Genomic DNA, 21,391 nt, shown 5'->3' with positions numbered 1-21,391 from the left:
CTTTGTTTTATGAATCACTAATTGCTACCCACTTTTGCTGATGAAAGAAATCAGAAGATATTTAGTGGGATAAAATAGGTTCCATTTGCACTGGCATGAAACATTCTCATTCAGTAAAAACAGGAACCTGATCCTTCTATATCCTTAGAAGGATATATAACAATTATTATAGTCCACTTGGATAAGAATTGAAATTTTTCTCTGATGGAAGGCAGGAGGCAGCTAAGAGTTTTTATAAGCAATTTTTTTTCTAGAATCCAATAACTCAAATAGCCAGTGTTAGAACTCTTTTGTCAGCCTGAATTGGGAGGATGGTGTCTAGTATTGAGGCTCTGATAACCTCCAGCAAAAACGTTCGATTGCCTCTGCAATTTGTGGTGTGGGACAATGCCTATCACCAGTGAAAGAACATGCTGCCTGCCAGGAAATTCTCAGCTGAGATATTTCACTCATATACAAACAATTCATGGCTGTCTGTATGCCTCTCGAATTACTGTAACACATATGTATGAGCATTTTCAGGGTTCATTGTGGTATTCCAAGATCTACACTCAGGTGTCTGAAAATTCCAGGATTTAGATCAAGCCCTTGTTTGTATTACTCTCTACAGTAATAGGGGCCAGGGACTCCACCTCCTCCTAAACAGAAAATGTTTCTTTGGCACTTAGAGCCAGTGAGCACTGGCAGTGAAATATATTTGATAAATATTTATTGATGTCTGAATAGTAGTAGTTTTGTTTCTTCAGCAAGTTTTCTTTTTTCTCACTGACTTCCAGCAAATGTAGACATAAAAAATCCTCCCCTGTTTTTATTGGATGTGCTTACCCAATTACAGTATAAATTTTACCTTCCAGTTTACTCAACTGCTGAATGTGTTTTCTGGATAAGTTAGGGCAGGCATATATAAAATGTAACAGGCTGGCATTTGTCTCCCAACTTAACCTCTTTTTTGCCTCACGCCTGTATACCATCATCAGTTGTGAAATTATTGTAAAATGGCATTGTAGAATCAGTGAGTGAAGAGAGATGAAGAGTACAGTTGCTATTTGTGAAACTAGTAGCTTTCTGCTTAAGAAGAAATGTCTCAAAATTTTGTTATATTCACTTTTCTTTTAAAAGCTGCTAGAAAAGGGCCTTCCTAGTATGCAACAGTCCCTCTTACAGATGATCTACAGTCTTCTTAGTTATATGGACCTGTCAGCTATTCCTGTGAAGCAGTTTAACATGGAAGTGCTAAAAACCATTGAAAAATACGTACAGGTAAATACCATATTGTCTCTATATTACTATAGGAACTTAGCAGCATTTGCTCTTCTAAGTTGATTTTCTGTGTAAGAATTTAAGACTAGATTAGCAGGGGAGGGCTGCAAGTGTCTGGTGTGGTACAAAGTTTGTAAACATCCTGATGTCTCATGGCCTGTGCATCCCCAGAGAACTCTTTAATTACTAGCACAAGGCAGGTGTGGCATAAGCCCTTCTCTTCAGAGACATCTGAACCTAATTCTTGACAAGTGAAAAATACATGGGAGTACTAGGAATTCACAGAGGTAAAAACCCATGTCAAGTCACCTTTTTTGTTAAATGGGGATTCTGCTATGGTCTTTATATTTATTCATACTGATTAAGACATTCAGGTAGGAGATTTAAAATCCTCTGCCAAGTTGGCTTTCTCCACAGGTCTCCCAGCTTGTGGGCCAGTTCCCTAACAGTGACACCTTAGGCAAGTCTTGGTCTCTGATGTTGAAATTATTCTGCAGTTACACAGACACCTTGTCACTGGCCAAGAGAGGCAAAGAATATGGATATTCCAATTTTACATTTTAATTATGTGGTAAAAAATACAACTGTAAAATGTAAATAATCTTGAATGTGTGTGAATCTCACTTTCTGTTTGCTGAGTAAATATATTATTTCTAGAGCATTCACTGGAGAGAAGCCTTGAATATCCTGAAATTGGTAGTTTCTCGTTCTGCCAGTTTAGTTCTACCTTCCTATCAACATAGTGATCTTTCAAAAATGGAAATACATCGAGTGTGGAACAGTGCCTCCAAGGAGCTACCAGGGAAGACTTTGGAGTTTCATTTTGATATTTCAGAGGTATTTTTGTAGTTTTGTTTCTTATCACCTTAATTCTGTCTTCTCACTGGACTCTCTTGCAGCAGTCTTTATCCTGCAAAGCCTTGTAACTTTATAGAACCAAATGGTCCTAGTGATTTTAATGGGTCCTAGTAACTTTATTGTTAGGAAGCTGCAGAACTGTTTGCAGGATTATAGATTATTTGATACAGATAATAGTAAGCTGTGGAGTTTAAAAGGAAATGCAAGCATAAAAAGGCATATGGCACTATTTGCTTTCCTGTCAATATAGTTCTGAAAAATGCTGAGTATTCTATTGTCAATCCAAGAAAGCATTTCAATACCTGTCGGAAAAGGGCCAAAGTGTTCAGCACTCTTAGGGAAAAAAAAATTTAAAATATGCAAGAAGTGCAGATTTGAAATAAACTCTATAAGCTTTCTTATATCAGGAACTTGTGTGGCAATTGCTTTGAGTATTATCCATCCATGAATATAAGCTCTGGCTACTGAGTATGGCAATTGCTACTCAGACATCCACAGTGGAAAATAAGAAACCCACCAAGTGATGTGAAATTTGCTGTAGTCCTTGTTTTATCCCTGTCTGTGATCTTCAAAATAATTTTTTTCCTCCAACTGAAGCAATATGGCTCTTCTAAGTTCATCCTGAAGCAGGGTGCTACTGAATAATTCCTCTCTGTTTAAGACTCCAATTATTGGGAGGCGCTATGATGAGCTGCAGAGCTCTTCTGGGCGAGATGGCAAACCCAGGGCAATGGCTGTCACCCGAAGCACTTCTTCAACCTCATCAGGATCTAACTCCAATGTCCTTGTTCCTGTGAGCTGGAAGAGACCCCAGTACTCTCAGGTAGGTAGCCCACTATTCATTAGCAAGTTGCAGTCAGAGCAGCTGAATTATCACATGCTTGGGTCCTTAAATGCTTGTGCCCTCTGTGCCCTGCGCAACCTGGGGGCAATGGCAGCACAACATCTGACCCTGTGTGCTGTCTTTCTTGAACTCAGAAATGGATTGAGTTATGTCCACCTTCTATCCCAAAGCTGTTTTTCTTTCAGCTCGCAGGAAATGCATCTCTTTCAGACCTCTTCAGTCTGGGTCAGATTTAAGTAAACACGATGCATGAGTTCAAATTTTAGCAAGGGTAGATAGCTTGTGCAACTTTTAAAGTTTTCTTGGGAAATTCAATAAAAAGAATAATTTTCTTAGAAATGATATTTGATTACCTTAATGATTTTATCTGCCAGTTAAAATAAAGCCATGCTGAGTAAACTTATTTTTTGCTCTTTTCTCTTTTTTAATATATTAGGTTATACAGCAGTGACTCAGGCCCAATTCTGAAAAAAAAATTATGCATGTGCTTAATTTTAGGTTTCTGAACTTTCTTTTTGAAGTGATGCATATGAGCCAATGTTTTCTTAATATATTCAATGGAATTTATAGACTAATTTAAATATAATAAACAGCAAAATCATTAACAGCTATTTTTGTGTTTCTTTGATGCATAGTTGCTCTGAAAGCAATCCTTTGAGCATTTAATGACTAATTCTTTGTTTAGTTCCTCCTAATTAAAAATTGCTAATGTATGTTACTAGCCACAGGGAGAATGCGTGGTTAAAAAATGCTCACTTGAGAAACATCTTGTTTTCTAGAAAAGGACAAAGGAAAAGCTGGTGCATGTCCTTTCCCTGTGTGGTCAGGAAGTTGGGCTGAGTAAAAACCCTTCAGTAAGTAGCCTTGTATTGACCAGTTTTGTTTCATTGTGTCCTAAGCATTGAAAGTGAAGAACTGTGTTTCCCAGGGCTGCTGACCAGATTTGCGTAGGTTTGAAGCCGCTGCTGTCACCGTCCTTTGTACTGGCCCAGGCTGTGTTTCTCAGCAAATGGACCAGGGAGTGGATGGCTTTCACCAAGTAAATCCAAAGATTTACTTTGGGGGCTATGTGTGGTTTTCCTGTGAGAATCTCTGATGCTGTAGATTTTACTTTTGCCATCTCAGTAAGTAGAGAGTAACGACCTCTGTATTAACAATCCAGAGCCTTTATAAAGTAAAAAATTATATTACAGAAATAAAATGGGAGGGGAAAGGGTGTGTGTGTCTGATTTTTCCATTAGACACTAGTTCTGATGTTACTCTTTAAAAATTAGTGTTATCTGGTGCCAGGAAAAGGGTGATTGATCACCCAGGGTGGGAAACTCTTAAAATATTTACTAAATATTTTCTACAGAAAAAAAATAAAATCTTCTGAATGTTTTTAAACATGGTATATGTCACTTCTATAATGGAGAACAGGTCCTTTGTTTCTGCAAGACAGGAACTGTTTAATTTGTGCAACTAAATTGCAGATACAAGTATACTCAGTAGGAAAGAAAAAAATACGGCTTGTTGTATTTTCTAATCTTGACATATTTTTTAACAACTTGTTAACTGGAGGGTTTTTTTAAATGAACTTATTGTATCATCCCCTTGACAGTATTTTCTCTGCTAAGTTCTCTGAATTTTATTCCTATATATGTATACAAACATCCAGGCAACATCAATCTGCAGCCTTTAGGAGGTAGCTGTAATATTCTTGGATGTGTTCCCACAGTATGAAGTTGTTTCTTTGTACAAGTTTAATCTGAAGGCACCTGTCCAACATAAATAATAAAGAGTGTTCTAAAAATACTCAGTGAAGGAATTAGGTGTGTACTGGAAATACAGTCTTCTGAATAACCAATTACAGCTTTTAGGAAGAAACAACCAGAGGGAACAGTTTGTAACAAAAGAAATCCTTTGAATTGTAGGTGATTTTTTCTTCCTGTGGTGATTTGGATCTGATTGAGCACCAGACGAGCTTGGTCTCTTCAGAAGACGGAGCAAGGGAGCAGGAGAACATGGATGATTCAAACAGTGAACAGCAATTCAGAGTCTTTAGGGACTTTGATTTCCTAGATGTTGAGCTGGAAGATGGGGAGGTACAGTATATTTTCTCTGAAATGGCTTTTTTATTAAAACACTTTTATACTCCTTCTGCTAAACACTTCTCGTAACATAAAACTTTAACTGCGTAGCTATAAATGTACTTTTAGGTTCAGATTATTTATGATCTTGACTTAGTGTTTATTTCAGTAGCGTAACAGTAAAAAGACTACCACACCCTTCCTTTCTGAATCTACTTTAGGAAACACTGCAAAACTGGTAGTGGAAAACAAAGCCTCTGTTCTAGTATACCTTTTTGGTGAACTTACTTTTAAGTGAACTTATTTTAAATACAGTTAGTAAAAAATTAATTGTTAAGCAAATATATATATTTCCTGATTAAAAACGTATAAAATGAAATTGTTCCAAATCTGTTGTTTCATAAGGAACCCTCTGAGACATTAATTCAGGCCTTCAGGCTGCTGTTATTGCTGCAACTGCCAATGAAATCACTTAGAGCTGTACCTTCCACTCTGCTGAGGTGTCTGTGATTTCATCACTTCATGCAGGAGCTAAACAAAATCCTCAGCACCCAGATCAAGTCTTGACAGGTGAAGGCTGTCAGCTCACCTTGGGCTGAAACTGCTGAAGGGAAAAACTGATAAATTTTGGGGGGCTACACCCTTTAACCTTGCTGATATGAAACTTGGGGCATTTCTTTCTATTTGATCAGGAAAACCCAAAAATTAATATCTGTTGCCAAACAAGTCTAACAATTTTGTTGCTGTTTAAAAATTCAGAAATTGTTAGTTGTTTTGAAGGACTTAAGACTCAGATGTCTTGATTGTGGACTTGTTTTTAACATGAATTCTCTCAGTCATCACTCTTAGCCCTGAGAAGAACATGTGTACAGGAAGAAATATTCATTTTTCTACCTATTTGTATTGCAATAGTAAAATAATTTTAGGTAAACAGAACACTCAGGTGTGAACACATGTACATCTGAATTTTTTTTTCCAATGAAGAGAAAGAATGAAGAAATGGGGGAAAAAAATGTCCCAAAGTCCTTATTTTCCCAAAGTAGGAATTTCTGTATCAAAATTAGTAGTCTTGGCTCACAAATGCCCATGACTTTGCTAAGGGGAAAAAAAAACAACACAAAAAAAACCCCAAAGCCCACCAAAAAAAAAAATAAAAAGAGAAGAAAAAAAAAAAACCCTGAAAGGGTAGTTGGCAGCAATGGTTAAAAATACATTAGAGAAATATTGAAGGCACTTCAAGGTTCCAAACAAGGATAAATGATAAAACAATAATGCCATGTTGTCTGGTAAAAATACACTGGCTGCAGTAATTTCTGTGTCTTAAAAGCTTTCAAGGTATTACAAGGATGTAGGACTGCAATTATGACTGAAGATCACTTGATAATTTTTTGTCCACTGAAATGCAGTAATTTCTTCATTCTCTTCACCACTTAAAATTATACAGAGAGTATAAAATAATTGGGCACAAAAATCCTTTTAAAATAAATTTACTTTCATGGCCTGTGACTCTGCAAAGATTTTTTTTTATACATGTGGCCAGCTTCAAGACTGAGGCCTAAATTAATTTATATCTTTGCAGCCTTAAGTTGGTCATGAAACAGATACCAAGCTTCTCTAGTTTTATATGAAGTAAAATTAGAAATGTTGAGTTTCACATAGTGGTTTTTTAATTGCCACGGATTGCATTCCAAAGTTTAGTTCAGATTTGGTTTACTACTGTTTTAAAAATAAACTTAGACCTAGTGTAAAAGGCTACTTCTCTAATGACTGAGTTGAAACTGTAACATTTATGTCATATCTGAGTGTGGTACATTCATAAAAATGAAAAAACAGTGTTAGAAAACTAAAGCTAGCAAGAGCAACATCAGTCCTTCAAAAAAGTGCATATGATTTTAACAGGCCAGTGATGCTTGGATCATCCCCAGACAACAAGGTATATTTGTTTGAAATTTCCTAAAGATGTGAAAGCAAAAAATAGTTATTTTCAGACTTTAAAGGAAGAGTTGAAGTTTCTGTGATAATATTTGTTAAAATTGTAGGCAAATGTTTGTCTATGATGTCTTTGATGCAGTGATTTTACATAGATTCTTTCTATTTGTTTTTCTATCTGTTATATCTGCTACCCAGGAACTTCAGGTAAGAATGCTACTTGAACTCAGATGTGCCAGCATATGTTATGCCTTCTTGCAAATTTATATTGTAGAATAACATCATAGTTTTGCTGTTGCCTCCCCCCTTCAGTGTGTGTGTAGGTGAGTGTGTGTGTGCTTGAAATTCTGACAGGTGCTTCATTTTTTGTCTTGTGTTAGAAATACTTTGGAGGTCATTTTCAAACATTCTGCTTCATTTTAAGTTTGCTTTTGACATGTTCAACAGTCTTCACAAATTTTAAAAGATCTTAATTCTAGTATCAGTGTTTTTCAAACTGAGCCCTTTCTCCTTGTGATATCTTTGTGCATTATGAATGTGTAGAAACTTCATTATCTATAGAGTTTGGGCCATTTGTTATTAGGGGCTAATTATGTATAATTTTTACCTTTTCTGTTGTGGCATATTGTCTCCTGTTGCCATCTTCCTAAAGCTGATGTCTGAGACCTCTTAAGACAGTTTACATTACTGCTGTCAGACTCAGTTTAATTGAATAAATAAATTAATTTCTGCAGCCTAACTTAATCCAGCTGTATGGTCCTACCAACTTTCCTGGACTCATTTACCCTGTGAGGAAAGCTGAAAAGACACATCAGTCATTGACAGTTTGGGACCTAAATTTTAAGTTTTTTTATTTAATTTTTTTTTAATTTTAATTTTAAGTTTGTCAATGCATAGAGAGAACTGAAATACAGTACAAATAATACAGAAATCAGCAACCACAGAATTTTGCATATCTGTTTCTGATAGTTTGTATATCAGTTAATATGCAAACACAACCCCCAAAAATCTTTGTCTCAAAATGCCTGTGCTGTAAGAGATACATCCATATGGAAATAGTACCTTGCTATGTACTTCCACAGGGCTTCTGCCTATGCCCTACAATATGTGAGTGTTTCCACTAACTTTGAATACTTTGTCAGCACAGTAAGGATGAAAATTTGTGTGAAAGAGGTTTTGCATGATTCTTACTGCCTCTGTGGAGGAGCTTTACTGCTCTCCCCCACACAGGACTACTTTCCTTTCTGTCTCTCCTTTCCCCTGGGCTTGGAGTAGTAAGTTTGAAGTAGCTGCAAGGGCACATCTGCTCCTTCACCAGAGGGTGGTGACTTTAGGAAGTTCTGTGTGGTACCTGCTCCCTGCTGGCCAGACACACTTAGAATGTGATTGTTTTCCTCTGACTTGATGTGCACCACTGGTGACTTTTCAGATGGGTAGTGGCTTTGCTCCTGCTGTAGATAAAAATGAACAGCGTCTCAAATATATTTTTGCTCTTTCTTGTTTACTGTGGAAGAGAGATTGCTAAATAGACTACAAAAACATCTCCATCTTCATAGATATGTGCTGACCTCTTGTTTAAATTCAGTATGGTTCTGGGTGCCCCTGTAGCAAAATTACACTAATCCAAATGCTATGGGTATTTGAGTTATTGCGTTTCATCCCTTTCACCCTCTTCTCTCACTTTTAATTCACTACCCCCTCTAACTGCATGCCCTGGAAGTGTCCCTTTTATTTTTCTTCTTTTTGCTGGCTTCCTTCTTTAAGGAATTGCAGAATAAAACTGCAACAGGAAATATTCCCACAGACATGGGCTGCTAAATTTACTGATGGCTTTACAAGGCATCTTGAGAATAAGGGTGTGATGACAGTCATCTTTGCTTGCTTGCTTATTTATGTCATTTTGTCATTTGTTAGTTCAGTAATTGATGTGTTTGTGGAGGATGTCTAATTGCTGCATGTGTCCTCCAGTGTTTGAGGGGGAGAATGGACAACCAAAGAATTTGTTAAAATAAATAGCTTGGAACTGAACAGTCTTTTAAATCTTTATGATTTAAAGAGTCTGACTCCTTAAGTCAGATGTGTTCTGTTCTTTTTCCACATAAAACTACCATGTAATACCAGTCCCAGGATGAAAACACAGTGTTCTTCCAATAATGTGTCAGGATTCATAAAAATTTCATCTTAATTTTCTCTTCATTATAGTGCATTCCTTAGTTTTAAATGTTCTTGTGAATTGGAAGGGTTGTCTTTTTCCTTAAAAATATTTGTTTCTGTTTTCATCATATTTGTTCATGAAATGGTGAGCTTAATGTCATGAAACCGAACTTTCCCTCCTATTCAAATTCCACAGTCCATTGCATTAAATGGTAATGAGGCAAAATAAGATCAATTTGTGCAAGTGTGTTGATTGTTAAGGAGGTAAGATTGCAATTGAATTCATTGTACATTATGCAGTTTGGTCCCCATTCAGTAAATGTCTGCATAGTCCCAAAGGAGCATCACTCAAGTGTTTAAAATCACAACTCTGCTTAACGGGCCTTACTGAACTGAGACCTCTTTCTCAGTCACTGCACTGATCATAATTTTGATCCAAATAAAGCCAGGAAATAATCATAATCAGTTATTTGACAATAATATTGTTTCTTAGACAGAACTATATTTTTTTTCAAATTAATATTTAAGTATCACTGTCAGCTTGAATTTTCACCAATTGATTTGCTTGTTTAAGAGCATTGCAACTTACAGAGTCTTGTTTAAAACAGGCAGCCCTGAACCTTGAAAGGAAACATTTTTCTCTATAAATTTCCTTCCCATTTTGATGCAGAATTGAGGGCTTTCACCTGGGTCAAGTACCCAAAACTGCCTCTGAATTCTTCTGGGGAAACCTTTCTTGCTGCGTAAGGCCCCTTTTGCCTCTGGAGGTCCATGGCAGGAGCTGCTGTGGATGTGGTCCTGCATTTGCCAGAGAGGAGCTTGGCTAGACTTGGAAGGGAGCGAGAGATTATTGCAATCAGGGGAAGGCATACAGTCCACTGGAAATATATACAGTAAATAAATGGAAAAGGGGTGGAAAACTAATGGTCATTTTTATACATGAAGAAATCAAGTGATCTTTTTATCAGTTCAGCAACCTAACCATTAAGCAAACGGTTACACTATTTGCTTAATGCACTCAGCTTTATGTAACTGTGTGTGGGATCAGAACTGGAAGTCTGAGAAATATAAAATGTTTGGTCCATTTGACTGTGCCTTTTTAAAAATGTGAGATCACAGGCAATGCTTATCAGGCTATTCCTGAAATATAGTTTCAAATAATTCCAGTAGATTCAGTAATAAACAATATGGGCCTAGAATAAAAGTTTAAAAGGTGTGCTGCTTAAAGTATTACATTTTTTGTGTAAGGCAAGGGTTTGTTCAAATCTACTCACCATTATGGTTATATATATAAAGCAAAGAATCTAAAATATTTAACATAAATTTTGCAATTGAACCATTGGTATGATCTGTGCTTCTAATACTTTCAAACATTAAAAAATCCTTTAAAACAGCTTTCAAACTTTTCCTTTGCAATCACTGCTCTACTGGTATCGAGGAGTGTGTATATGTGGACTTACCAAAACAAATTCCTAAATTAGCAAATGCATGAAAAATATCTAATACTGAAAGGACTGAGTGTTCATTTAACTGCCATTTCCATGCTTCTGCTCTTATCTCCAGGTGAACAAGCAAGATAATGTTTATTTCCAGTTTTTACTATATTTTTACATAAAAATATTTCTGGAGCTAACTTTAGTATATGATTAGTTTTATACCAAGCAAGCTGACCCTCTGTCTGATTTCAGGGTGAGAGCATGGACAACTTCAACTGGGGAGTGCGCAGACGCTCCCTGGACAGCCTGGACAAGTGTGACATGCAGCTGATGGAGGAGAACCAGCTCTCAGGGAGCACACCCAGCCTGAACAAAATGAACCATGAGGACTCAGATGAGTCATCAGAGGAGGAGGACCTGACCACCAGCCAAATCTTGGAGAACTCAGACCTAGTAAGTTGCAGACTTGAAATTTAGGAAAAGATAGGCTGGTGGGTTTAAATAAGCTGGGCTTTTCGTTTCCTCTGTCCAGATGCAATCTATTGAGCTGAAATAGGTGCGTGCATTTTCCCTTATTTGCAAAGGTAAATAAACAGGAATTCTAACACAAGGTTTGAAACACAGGAATCATCAGATGTTATTATTTGCCCTTTTTTTACTATGGGACAATTTTTGACAGTTGGCCAATAGTAAATATTTCTGATGTATTTAATGTTTAAAGAAATAGAACAAGAATTGAGGTTTAGAAAATCTAAACAGTTTCAGATTTTAATTGCTCACTTCTGTGATGCTTTTAATAAAAATTTTATGACAGAAATATTGAAAGGATTCTGTCTATAAGAGAGCCACTGTCACTGCATTGTAAGACATTCTCTGCTTTGCATGTTCATGAAAGCAGCATGTGTTAGGGTGGCTGTATACTCAGTTCTTTTGTGTTTTTATTGTCTTTTAAACAGATTATAAATCTTTCCCCATCTGAGGATGCAAATAATATTGACTCACTTTCTACATCATGTGACACAAACTCAGCAGACCCTCATCATTTTAACATGGGAACATCCAGCTTTGATGTGTCTTTACCTGGTATGAATAATCTCCAGGTGTCTGAAGGACCCAAGGTGAATACATTTTTTCTTTCTTTTCCAGCTGGACTGTATTTTATGTAACACTGTTACAATTTCTTTTGCTTACAGTTCATAAAGAGTTTGATCTGTGAAATCAAGTATATTCTGGCTTCCCCTGTCTAGTGGCATACTACAATTCATTCATGCACTACTTCACTTGCTACCATTTTCTTTCTACTTATACTTTCTTCATTAAGAGATTTTATTTATTGGTTCCTAAATATGTTGCACTACATATGCACCAAAATAGTACAAGCTCATCAGAAGACAAGTTCATGAACTGGCTACAAGCTACAATTTCAAGGAAATATTCTTTTGTTCTTCATGCTGAATTAAAGAACAATATGCCAGCTCATGTGGTGGGTGTATGGGTGTATTCTCTGAAATATTTTTGTATGTGGGGCCCTATTGTACAGTTGTGTGCCCTGGATTCAGTACTTGCCTTTTGGCAGACATGCAGAAATTTTAAATTCATGACCACAATATTAAACCATCCTGGGGGTGGGGAGGCAGGATTTGCAAGGATACAACAACCATATTCAGCAGATTGTATTTCAGAGAACTGTATCAGAAGAAGAAGACAAAGCAAGGTTGGTAAATCATTATCAGTATGGGGATGGTTTCTTTAATTTTCTGTTCGACAGTACTTGCTCATGAGAGATGAGGTGAACCTACTCCTTTCAGTGTCTCTCCAGAAATATAATCTGGTTTGGGGTAGGCTGTGTGAATTAGTGGCTTGATGATACTGTTGGCTTCTGTCAGTAAAGCTTCTCTGTCATGTCTAAATTGAGTGACTTCTGCAGAAAGAGCAGTTATGAGACTGGGGCAGAGGAAGAATATATCTTCTGTAATCGTTGCCTTTCCTTCTTGCCCTTGCCCCCTCCAAATGCAGCCACACAAAAAATTGATACTGCTAGCACTGCATGTTTCAGAAGGAATGGAAACTTCTGCAGAAGAGGTCACAGAAAAGGAGGTTGGAATTGTGCTGAATATTGAACAAATTGTTTGTGTCAGAAACCACTGCAGTAAGAAGAAAGGACAGGAGGAGGGAAGTGTTTGTAAGGATAGGAAAGGAGGAGAACCTCTCCAAACAGTGGCTGTGGAGAAGGTAAACTCATTATCATTTGTCAAAACAACTGTTGGTAGACAAGTAACCACATACCAACCATAAACAGCAGAAGCTGGCAGAATTTCAGCTCAGGAAGCAGCAGTCAGAACAGACACATTTGCAGGTGGGAGCTGCAGCTGATCTCATGCATCCAGCTGCAGTAGCTGTTGGTGTGTACTGAAAGAAAGAACTGAAAATCACAGCTTGGGAGTTCAGTGTATGTGTGTGAGTTTGGAATCTTTACTTTCAAAATCTCTTCAATGTCCCACATGCCAATATTCATCAAAAATGAAAAGCTTTGGAATAAGTAAGTGAAGAATGTAAAATCAGAGAAATTTATTGTGGAATTGACAGGCAAATTCAGCTAGTCCTGGTAGAGATTTGTTATTGGTGTAAAATACAGCCCAGATTACAATTCAGTCACAAAAATGATTGAATCAGTCAGCACAGAATGCCCTACTGGTGGGGGTTTTGCCTCAAAGGTATTTCCTCCTAGTGTGCATACTTCTGTATTTTTACTCAAAATTTGAAGTCAATGTAAAGAAGAAATTATCTAGTTTTTAGTCAGAAAACCTGAAACTTACACCTAAATAATTTTTACTTAATTTCATAACACAAAATCTGAGCTCTTTACTGTTTCTCTTTTGATAGAGCTGATGAGGTGTCATCAATGCAAAGGAATTGTTTTTTTACTTCTTGAGCAATTTACAAAATATTTAGTTGTTGCTTCATAAGCAAAGCCAAAAATATTTCAACCTTTAAATAGATACAGCAATTGAGAGAAACAGACTGATTATGTAGCCTCTTTCTAGATGTTCCAATGCCAAAATCCACATATTATTGTTAACAGCACTGAATTAGTTAAACTTATTTTCTATTAAAGATAGTGGGATAATTCTATGAGGATTAAAAAAATTCAGATGATGCTATGTTATGTATTTTTCCAGTTACCTAAACTCACATATTTCTGGAAGTATACTACAATCCTCCACTAATATCCAAAGTTCACTTTTCTATTTTGCTTTTGGGGCATAATTTTAGACTCCAGTGGATGGGAGGTGTTTGCTCCCTCTTCCTTCCTCCCTTGCTCTATCCCATCAAAATGTGTTTTCCTCCTACACACTCTGTCATTGCAGTGAAGAAAATGCAGTGGTTCTTTCAAGCTAATATTTAATATATGAAACTGGTTACTACTAATTATTTGTTGAATAAGCAGGAAACATTTACACTTTTTACCAAGTACTTTGGTTCTTATTCTGCTAATTCAGCCATATAGCTTGCATTTCTCTTTTCAAGATGGTTTGGGCTCTGATTCATTTAATTCACCCCACACTCAGGAATATTCCTACCTCTTTTGCTTAGAAAACAAAGCAAACCAAAAGATTATTCTACTTAATTTCTGATCCTGTCCCCTCTGTTGCAAGTCTTGTTTAATTTTTACAAACACAAATCCCCATAATTAATCTGTAGGATTCAACAGACTTGATAAACTGCAGAGGGCTACTTTTCTCATTTGATTCCACTTGCCACAGATTTCCCTCCCTATTCATTCCCAGCACATGTGTGTGCATGCACATGGGCATATGTACACAAAGGTTTGAGCAACCCACTGCAGTCATCCCTGCAGGAAGTGCTTTGGATGAAACAGACAAAAGCCAAAAGATTAAAGCTGAAACAAAACTTGTTCAGACTGAAAATGCAAGAGGAATTGGAACGTTTCAAAAAGAAATCATGACCTTTAGGTGCTGATAGATGAAAAAGGAAGGAAACTTAGCATAATCCTTTAAATGGCCTGTTAGAATGCTTGGATTCCTCTTGAATGTAAATGACATGCTAAAATTAATTCCCAGTTCTAAACATGCATAGAGTCTTCCAGACAGTAATTGTTTCAAATTTATTCTGAGAGGCTTTAATACAGTCTTGGACACTATAAAGTGTTAAGAGACAAGGACAGACTGACAGTAACAACAACCCTATTGTTTTTCTGAAAAATTACTTCCTTACTCTGTTGCCACATGCATTGGAATCTGAAATTCTTTGCTAGAAAAAATGTGTAAAATAATATTTATCCAAGACAGAAAGTTGAGCAAATAGAGTATTTTTGAAGAAGTGTAAGATGATTAATGTAATTTATAATCTGTGGCTTTATATCGGTGCAGTTTAACATGCTGTCAGGTGGGTTTTTTCATTAAATGCTTTCTATTTATTAGAGGGATTAACTTACTAATTTGCTGTTTTCTAAGACATCATCCTTCACTCCCCTAGGCTGAAGCTGTACCTGAAGAACAAGATGTAGCAGTCCATGAGGATGACCTTTCAGGATCTACAAATGAACTCCCTGGAGCATTTGAATGCAGTGATAGCCTTAGTCTGGATATGACAGAAACTGAAGAGAAAGCTGACAGGCTGGAACAATTTGCTCTTGCTAGGTATTTTGATGCACTATTATTTAAAAAGTTCTTTTACAATGTACAGCAAAATGATTGCAAGGTAGTAGTTAATGGAATAGTTTTTTTAGCCACAAGAGTTATAAAATTCTCATGAGTTTGGAGCAGTGAGAAGACAATGCCCTAATTACCTGCATAATTATCACACAACTGAAAAAAAAGCAAAACAAAACCAAGCTTTTAATTCTAGGAAAAATAAGGTACAATATTTACATACATCTATGCAGCTAGGAATTACGTACATAATATGCTTAATTAAAATAAAAAGGAGGATTTTAAAAGATTTGCGGATATTACTTAGGTAACTGTTCAACAGATCAGACGTGTATTCATCCTTCTGATTTCTCATGAAAGAAAGTCTCAGTATTGTTAAAAATCCCAGCTATATGCTCTTAAGGCTCCTTGTGAGTGTGGCTGGACCCCAGTATATATTATAAAAAGACTTTAAGATTTTTTTTTTACATGCCATCTGGAGCTCTCTCAGATTTTGGATGCTGAGTTAGGCTGCAGTTAGCCTGGGGAGGTGGAAGGAGAGAGAGCTTTATTCTCCTGTGAAGTTTCAGCCTTATTCTGTGAAATGGTTGTACAAGAAAACAATTCAAGTGTTCTGGGATGGAGGAAGATAGATGATAACAGTCTGAAGAGAGGGAATCTGATTTGGAGGTTTTTCTCATTGTAGCAAACATCTTGTCAACCTTTGAAAGTAATTTGAAAATTCATGAATATTTTTAGGAAGGTGTTGTAATTGGTCCTGTGATTTTATCTCTCTGCTATAGTGTATTTTATCTGCCACCTTCTTGGTATTCTCCTTTCACCACCTTTTTCTGTTTCCTCCTTCAGTTTTGGAGATGTTGATCGAAATGCCTCCCCTCCTCCCTCGCCATTTTTTTCCGCCATCCTTGCTGCATTTCAGCCAGCAGCATGCGATGATGCAGAAGAAGCCTGGCGCAGTCATATCAACCAGCTCATGTGTGACTCTGATGGCTCCTGTGCAGTTTATACATTTCATGTGTTCTCTTCCCTGTTTAAGGTGAGAAGATAAGTTTAAGATGCAAAATCATAATTTCTGTGTGTGGCAGTTAGTGTTTTTGATAGCAGCCCCAGTAATGAACTACTAGATATATAACCCTTGTCATTTTGCATACTGCAGAATTACTGCTGTACTACATTTTCATTTTCAGTATTGTCTTCTGTGACCGGTCTTGTCATGAAAATACCATCATACTTGCAGGTTTGGAGAGCATATTGCAAAATTCAGATCCACTTTATAGAGTGTTTTCTTCAGTACTTTACAAACAGACTGCAGGAACAGTAATTGCAAGAGACACAGAAATAACCTTTTTAATCTTAAACTATTGTTAATCTATTCTTTTATCTCAAACTCTTGAAATATGAGCATGTCCATGTAAATGCCAGCATAAGTCAATGGTTTGTACCTACTCATCTGAATAGAAATACCCAGCTGCCATCATGTAATATAAATTCCAGAGATTGAAGACAAGAAATACATTTCTCCTTTCTAAAATTGTATGCTTGCAAAGATAAGAATCTTGCAAAAAATAAGAAAGAGTCAAATGTACAAGTTGTTCTAAGAAATTATTGCCTGATGTTACCTGTAATTAGTTTTAAAGCCTTTTTTAATTGTTTCTCCTGCAGCTGCAGGATGTTTAGCATGCTCCAGCATAAACAGCTCCAGTGAAAGCAGTAGCCAGGTAACTTTCTGCAGAGTTTAAGTACCTGTGATCTCAGAGTACACAATGTTTTATTATCAGGGGGTACCCGGCTGATAAACACACAGTTTCAAGACCTTTCAGCACATCTAAGACTAACCTGATACGAAAGAAGCAATCTATAGTAAGAATCTCTTCATCATGCTTCCTCTGTGCTCCACTGGAGTTGAATATCTTATCTACCTGCACATTGTCCTCCATTGAACATTATCCCACTCTAAATATGGGTGTCTCATAGACATTCTTTTAAACACTGATAAATAACCATTTGGAAGAAAAAAACACAAACCCCAGTGCTGACTTGAGTGTTAACCCTGTGTTTATTCATGATGTCAGCTTTTCTGTCTTAACCTCAGTCCTAGAGGTTAATAGCTCTGTCTGAGTGTTTAGAGACTTATTTGTCCTTGATTCTCCTCTTTGAAGAGGTGAAAAGGAACAGGTGCCATGGTCCAGAAGATAAAATAAATAATGCAGTGTAATGAAAGACCTAAACAATACTTGTAAAATGCCTGTTTGAGTCCAAATCCTAGTAATTTACATGTTTCATTTGCTTGTCTTGTATTCAGAAGATACCCTACTCATTTTCTTCAGTTGATACTGGGGGAGAAAGAAAAAGGTGTTAATAATATCAACAAGTCACAATTCTTAGCTGGAGTTACTGCCATATTTTTAGTGTATGAAAATAACTTTGTTCTTCTTTTCAGTGTTAAAACATAGGAGTATTATTTCCCCTTATTTTTTCGTAAGATCCCAGCTTGTCTGGAATTGTATTTTGTTTGCATTATTAAACTTCAGTATTCATCTGCCAACTTTGACTTTTGACCTTCATTAACAGGAAATTTCACAAACAAGTTCTGTATGTGTTAAGCTTGCAATGCAAAGTACTGCCAAAATACTTGACTGTGAAACAAAATCCTTGTTTGGAGGAGCTTGTCAACTAAATACTTGCTGAAGTGAAAGAAGTGCATTTTCCAGGGCACCTACATTTCAGTCCAGTGTCAAGTTAATGGAGTCTTGGATGTTTGCCCACAACACACTAAACTTGTTTAAAATTCCTGACATTATTGAAGTACTTTTCCTGTAAATGAGTCAGAAGTCAGAGATCTCTGGATTATCTTTAGTGCTGCCTCTTTGTATTCCCTCAAATTAAATGTCTTTCAGCAGACCAGACAGCTGCAAAACAAGTAGATCTCAGATCTAGCAAGTACCTTCCACAATCAAGCCCTTTTGTTATGTAAAGTCCTCTTCCCAGGAGAGGAAATCTGAGGTTAAGAAGAAAACTTTCTGAGAATATTTTTTAATATTTACATGGAGACAAAGCACAGTGACTATATGCAGGTACATATTTATTCACAATATGCAGACAGCTGGCATTACTATTCACAGTAATCCCATTTCATAAAATATATGCTGCATTCAGGCCTTGCTTGATAGATTTTAGCCCCTGTAGTCTGCACGCAGAAGGACATAGCTGAGATGAGAATTTATTATAGAACTGTTAGTCCATGTAATCACAAAATAAATATATTTAGGGAAGTACAGTCTCTCACTGTTTCACTCCTAATAATTTAAAACACTCTTCAAGACCATTATCATCTTAGCTTTAGATTGATTGTTGCTTTTTTGAATAGCTGAAAAGGAAAGGAGTAGAGGAAGAATATCTGTTACTTTTTCTATAATCTGTCTCCTTCACTGTCTCAGATTTACAAACTCAGTTGGTGTTCCCCAGGAGGGCATTGCAGCAACTAAACAGGTTACCCAAAGCCTTGAGGAAGCTCTGACCTTGGAGATTTTAAGACTCAGCTAGTTAAAAGCAAGTCTGACACGATCTGGGGTCAGCAATAGTCCCACTTGGAGTTAAAGGTTTTATCAGATGTTATCCAGAGGTCCTTTTCAACCAGTGTGTCTTGGATTCTCTTTCATAATCTATCGTTTTAAATTTCCTTCCACTTCTTTGTTCTCAGCTAGGTCTTTTCTGTTGTTTAAGATCAAATCTAGATCTCTTTGCTTTGCCAGGAGAGTTACTAGCAACAGTTTCACGAAGACTTGGCTGAATCTTTCTTTCCAGAAGACATCACAGTAGTAAATCTCCAGTTTTCACCAACCCCTATGATTCAGATGATTCTGCTAGTTGCTTATAAAAATAGTAATTTATCTGGTTTGGTGGTAATTAGTGATAACCCTTGCCTCTAAGAGACTCAGTGCAGCAGAGAATCTGTGCCATGCTCTGGATGAGGTGTTGCAGCACTTTGTTTCTGTGTGGAAGCAAGATGGTGGAAACACCAAGACCAGTATCAGTCTGCCTGGTCCTAACTGTGCTCAGGTGGGCAGTTGAGATGCTTTGGAGAGAGATTCACAAATAAGTAGTTATGAAATTGATTGGTACAGGATCTCTGGCCATTTTAGAAATCATTGGTAGTGTTTAGCCTGCAGTGTGAGGGCCTATTTAGCAGTTAAAGAAAATCATTCAATCCAACAACTTCCATTATCAATAAAGTCTGAATTCACTCACCTGATTTTAGGAACTTAACTCCCATGCACCAGTGCAGCAGCAGTAACAGGCAATACTTGTATGTCTATCATCCACACTGGCATTTGGGAAGTGCTTCTCTCCAGTGAGGCATACTCATGGTGCAGGTCCTAACCTACATTCCTCAGAGAAATGCCTTTGGTAACTTGGAATTTATCATATAAAAATGTTGCAAACATTTATTTTTAAAAATATTCTCATGTTGTTCCTAACTGCTGAGCACTAGGCCTTAGTGAGATATATTTGGGCAGTGAAAACTGATGGGTATTTATCAAAATCATTGTTTCAGTCAATGCAAGTTTAATATATTATTTTTATTCATTAGTCACTTTATATATTAATAACTGAAAAGCACCGAATGTTTCTGGAAGACTAGACTGGTTTAGGACTCAAAACATTAAAAAAATCTGCTGAGAAGAATAATTCCCGGATGCAGTGCAATATTTCTGGAATCTTCCCAAGCAGCAGTAAAGTTGTAGTAAAAAGGTTCTTCCCACAGGGGAAAACAAAAGGTTTTTTCTGATTTTTCCATGCTGCTGTTTGGCCTTAGTATGTCCATTATATTATGTGATTAGCCACTTGACAGGAATATTAACAAAACAATGCCCGGAATGGGCAGAAAAAGTAATGTGCTGATCAGCTCTGTTAACCCTATAGAGACAAGAAAAAAAAGCTACCTGTGGTTAAAAGGCTTATAAAGATTGATTTGTCTTTACAGGAAAGAATGTCTTTCAGTAGTAGGTTATGAAGAAATTTGTAATTAGTTTCACAGCTGCCCAGCTGTACACTGTCTCCAGCACAATAACTTATTCAGTATCCTAGAGCAGACATTCAGCTCTCCACGGGGAGATGGTCTCCTTTGCACTTTGTTATGCAAAGAGAAACAACCATCCCATTTGTTTACAAAGGAAAGAAGCTCGTACTTGAGGAAATAATGTAATAAATTGTATTTTGCTTTCCAGAATATTCAGAAAAGATTCTGCTTCCTAACCTGTGATGCAGCTAGTTACTTGGGAGACAACTTGAGAGGAATAGGCTCCAAGTTTGTGAGGTCTTCTCAGATGTTAACATCATGTTCAGAATGTCCCACCCTCTTTGTAGATGCAGAAACAGTGAGTATATTCCTTTCAAAAAGCACATATTTCATTGCTGTGTGTTATTTTACTGGCTGTTTAACTTTTGAGCAACTCCTGAACAGATATGCCAAAAAGGAATTGTCCTCCTATCTTACATTTCTCTTGTTGAGAACCATATTTCCATTCGTTTTCTGTATTATTTTATTAAGTAAGTAGTGACATATGGGCAATATAAAATCATAGACCCATGGAATAGTTATGATGTGTTGAACCTATGTGCCAAACCCCAATATAAAACAGATGCCTGCTGGACCTAGTTGGTCCATAAATGAAAAAGAAGCAGCTGTTTTTTACATAGTTCAGTATGAAAGATGGTAATACGTGTAATGATTTCATTTGAGTCAACTGTGATATGAGGATGGTGCTGGCTGAACATGAGCCAGCTGTGCCCAGGTGGCCAAGAATGCCAATGCCATCCTGGCCTGTGTCAGCAATAGTGTGGCCAGCAGGAGCAGGGCAGTGATTGTGCCCCTGTAGTCGGCACTGGTGAGGCCACTCCTCAAATCCTGTGCTCAGTTCTGGGCCCCTCACTGCAAGAAGGACATTGAGGTGCTGGAGTGTGTCCAGAGAAGGGCAACGGAGCTGGGGAAGGGTCTGGAGCACAAGTCCTGTGAGGAGCAGCTGAGGGAGATGGGGGTGTTTTGCCTGGAGAAAAGGAGACTCAGAAGAGACCTTATTGCTTCCTTCAACTGCCTGAAAGGAGGGTGTAGCCAGGGTGGTGAGCAGCCTTTTCTCCCTGGCAACCAGCAACAGGACAAGAGGGAAT

General features: G+C 37.2%; 1 protein-coding gene across 6 annotated transcripts in view; it reads left to right on the top strand.

Annotated features, from left to right (window-relative positions):
• FRY (FRY microtubule binding protein) overlaps nt 1-21,391 on the top strand; it is a 223,099-nt gene that overhangs the window by 188,247 nt on the left and 13,461 nt on the right. For 5 of the 6 annotated variants that reach the window (XM_064716468.1, XM_064716459.1, XM_064716449.1 and 2 more), the window contains 10 exons: nt 1,120-1,260; nt 1,918-2,097; nt 2,780-2,941; nt 3,742-3,816; nt 4,876-5,046; nt 10,803-11,003; nt 11,507-11,668; nt 15,048-15,211; nt 16,070-16,259; nt 20,452-20,601. In XM_064716468.1, coding sequence (XP_064572538.1) covers nt 1,120-1,260; nt 1,918-2,097; nt 2,780-2,941; nt 3,742-3,816; nt 4,876-5,046; nt 10,803-11,003; nt 11,507-11,668; nt 15,048-15,211; nt 16,070-16,259; nt 20,452-20,601 — 1,596 coding nt within the window. Of the gene's footprint in view, nt 1-1,119; nt 1,261-1,917; nt 2,098-2,779; nt 2,942-3,741; nt 3,817-4,875; nt 5,047-7,158; nt 7,471-10,802; nt 11,004-11,506; nt 11,669-15,047; nt 15,212-16,069; nt 16,260-20,451; nt 20,602-21,391 lie in introns of those variants that run through there. The other variant, XM_064716487.1, reaches the window with a different exon arrangement.

Source organism: Zonotrichia leucophrys, chromosome 1, assembly GCF_028769735.1.
Source record: "Zonotrichia leucophrys gambelii isolate GWCS_2022_RI chromosome 1, RI_Zleu_2.0, whole genome shotgun sequence".
Classification (NCBI taxonomy): Eukaryota; Metazoa; Chordata; class Aves; order Passeriformes; family Passerellidae; genus Zonotrichia; species Zonotrichia leucophrys.
Note: the sequence above shows the minus strand (reverse complement) of the source record. Positions and strands in the feature narration are given on the sequence as shown.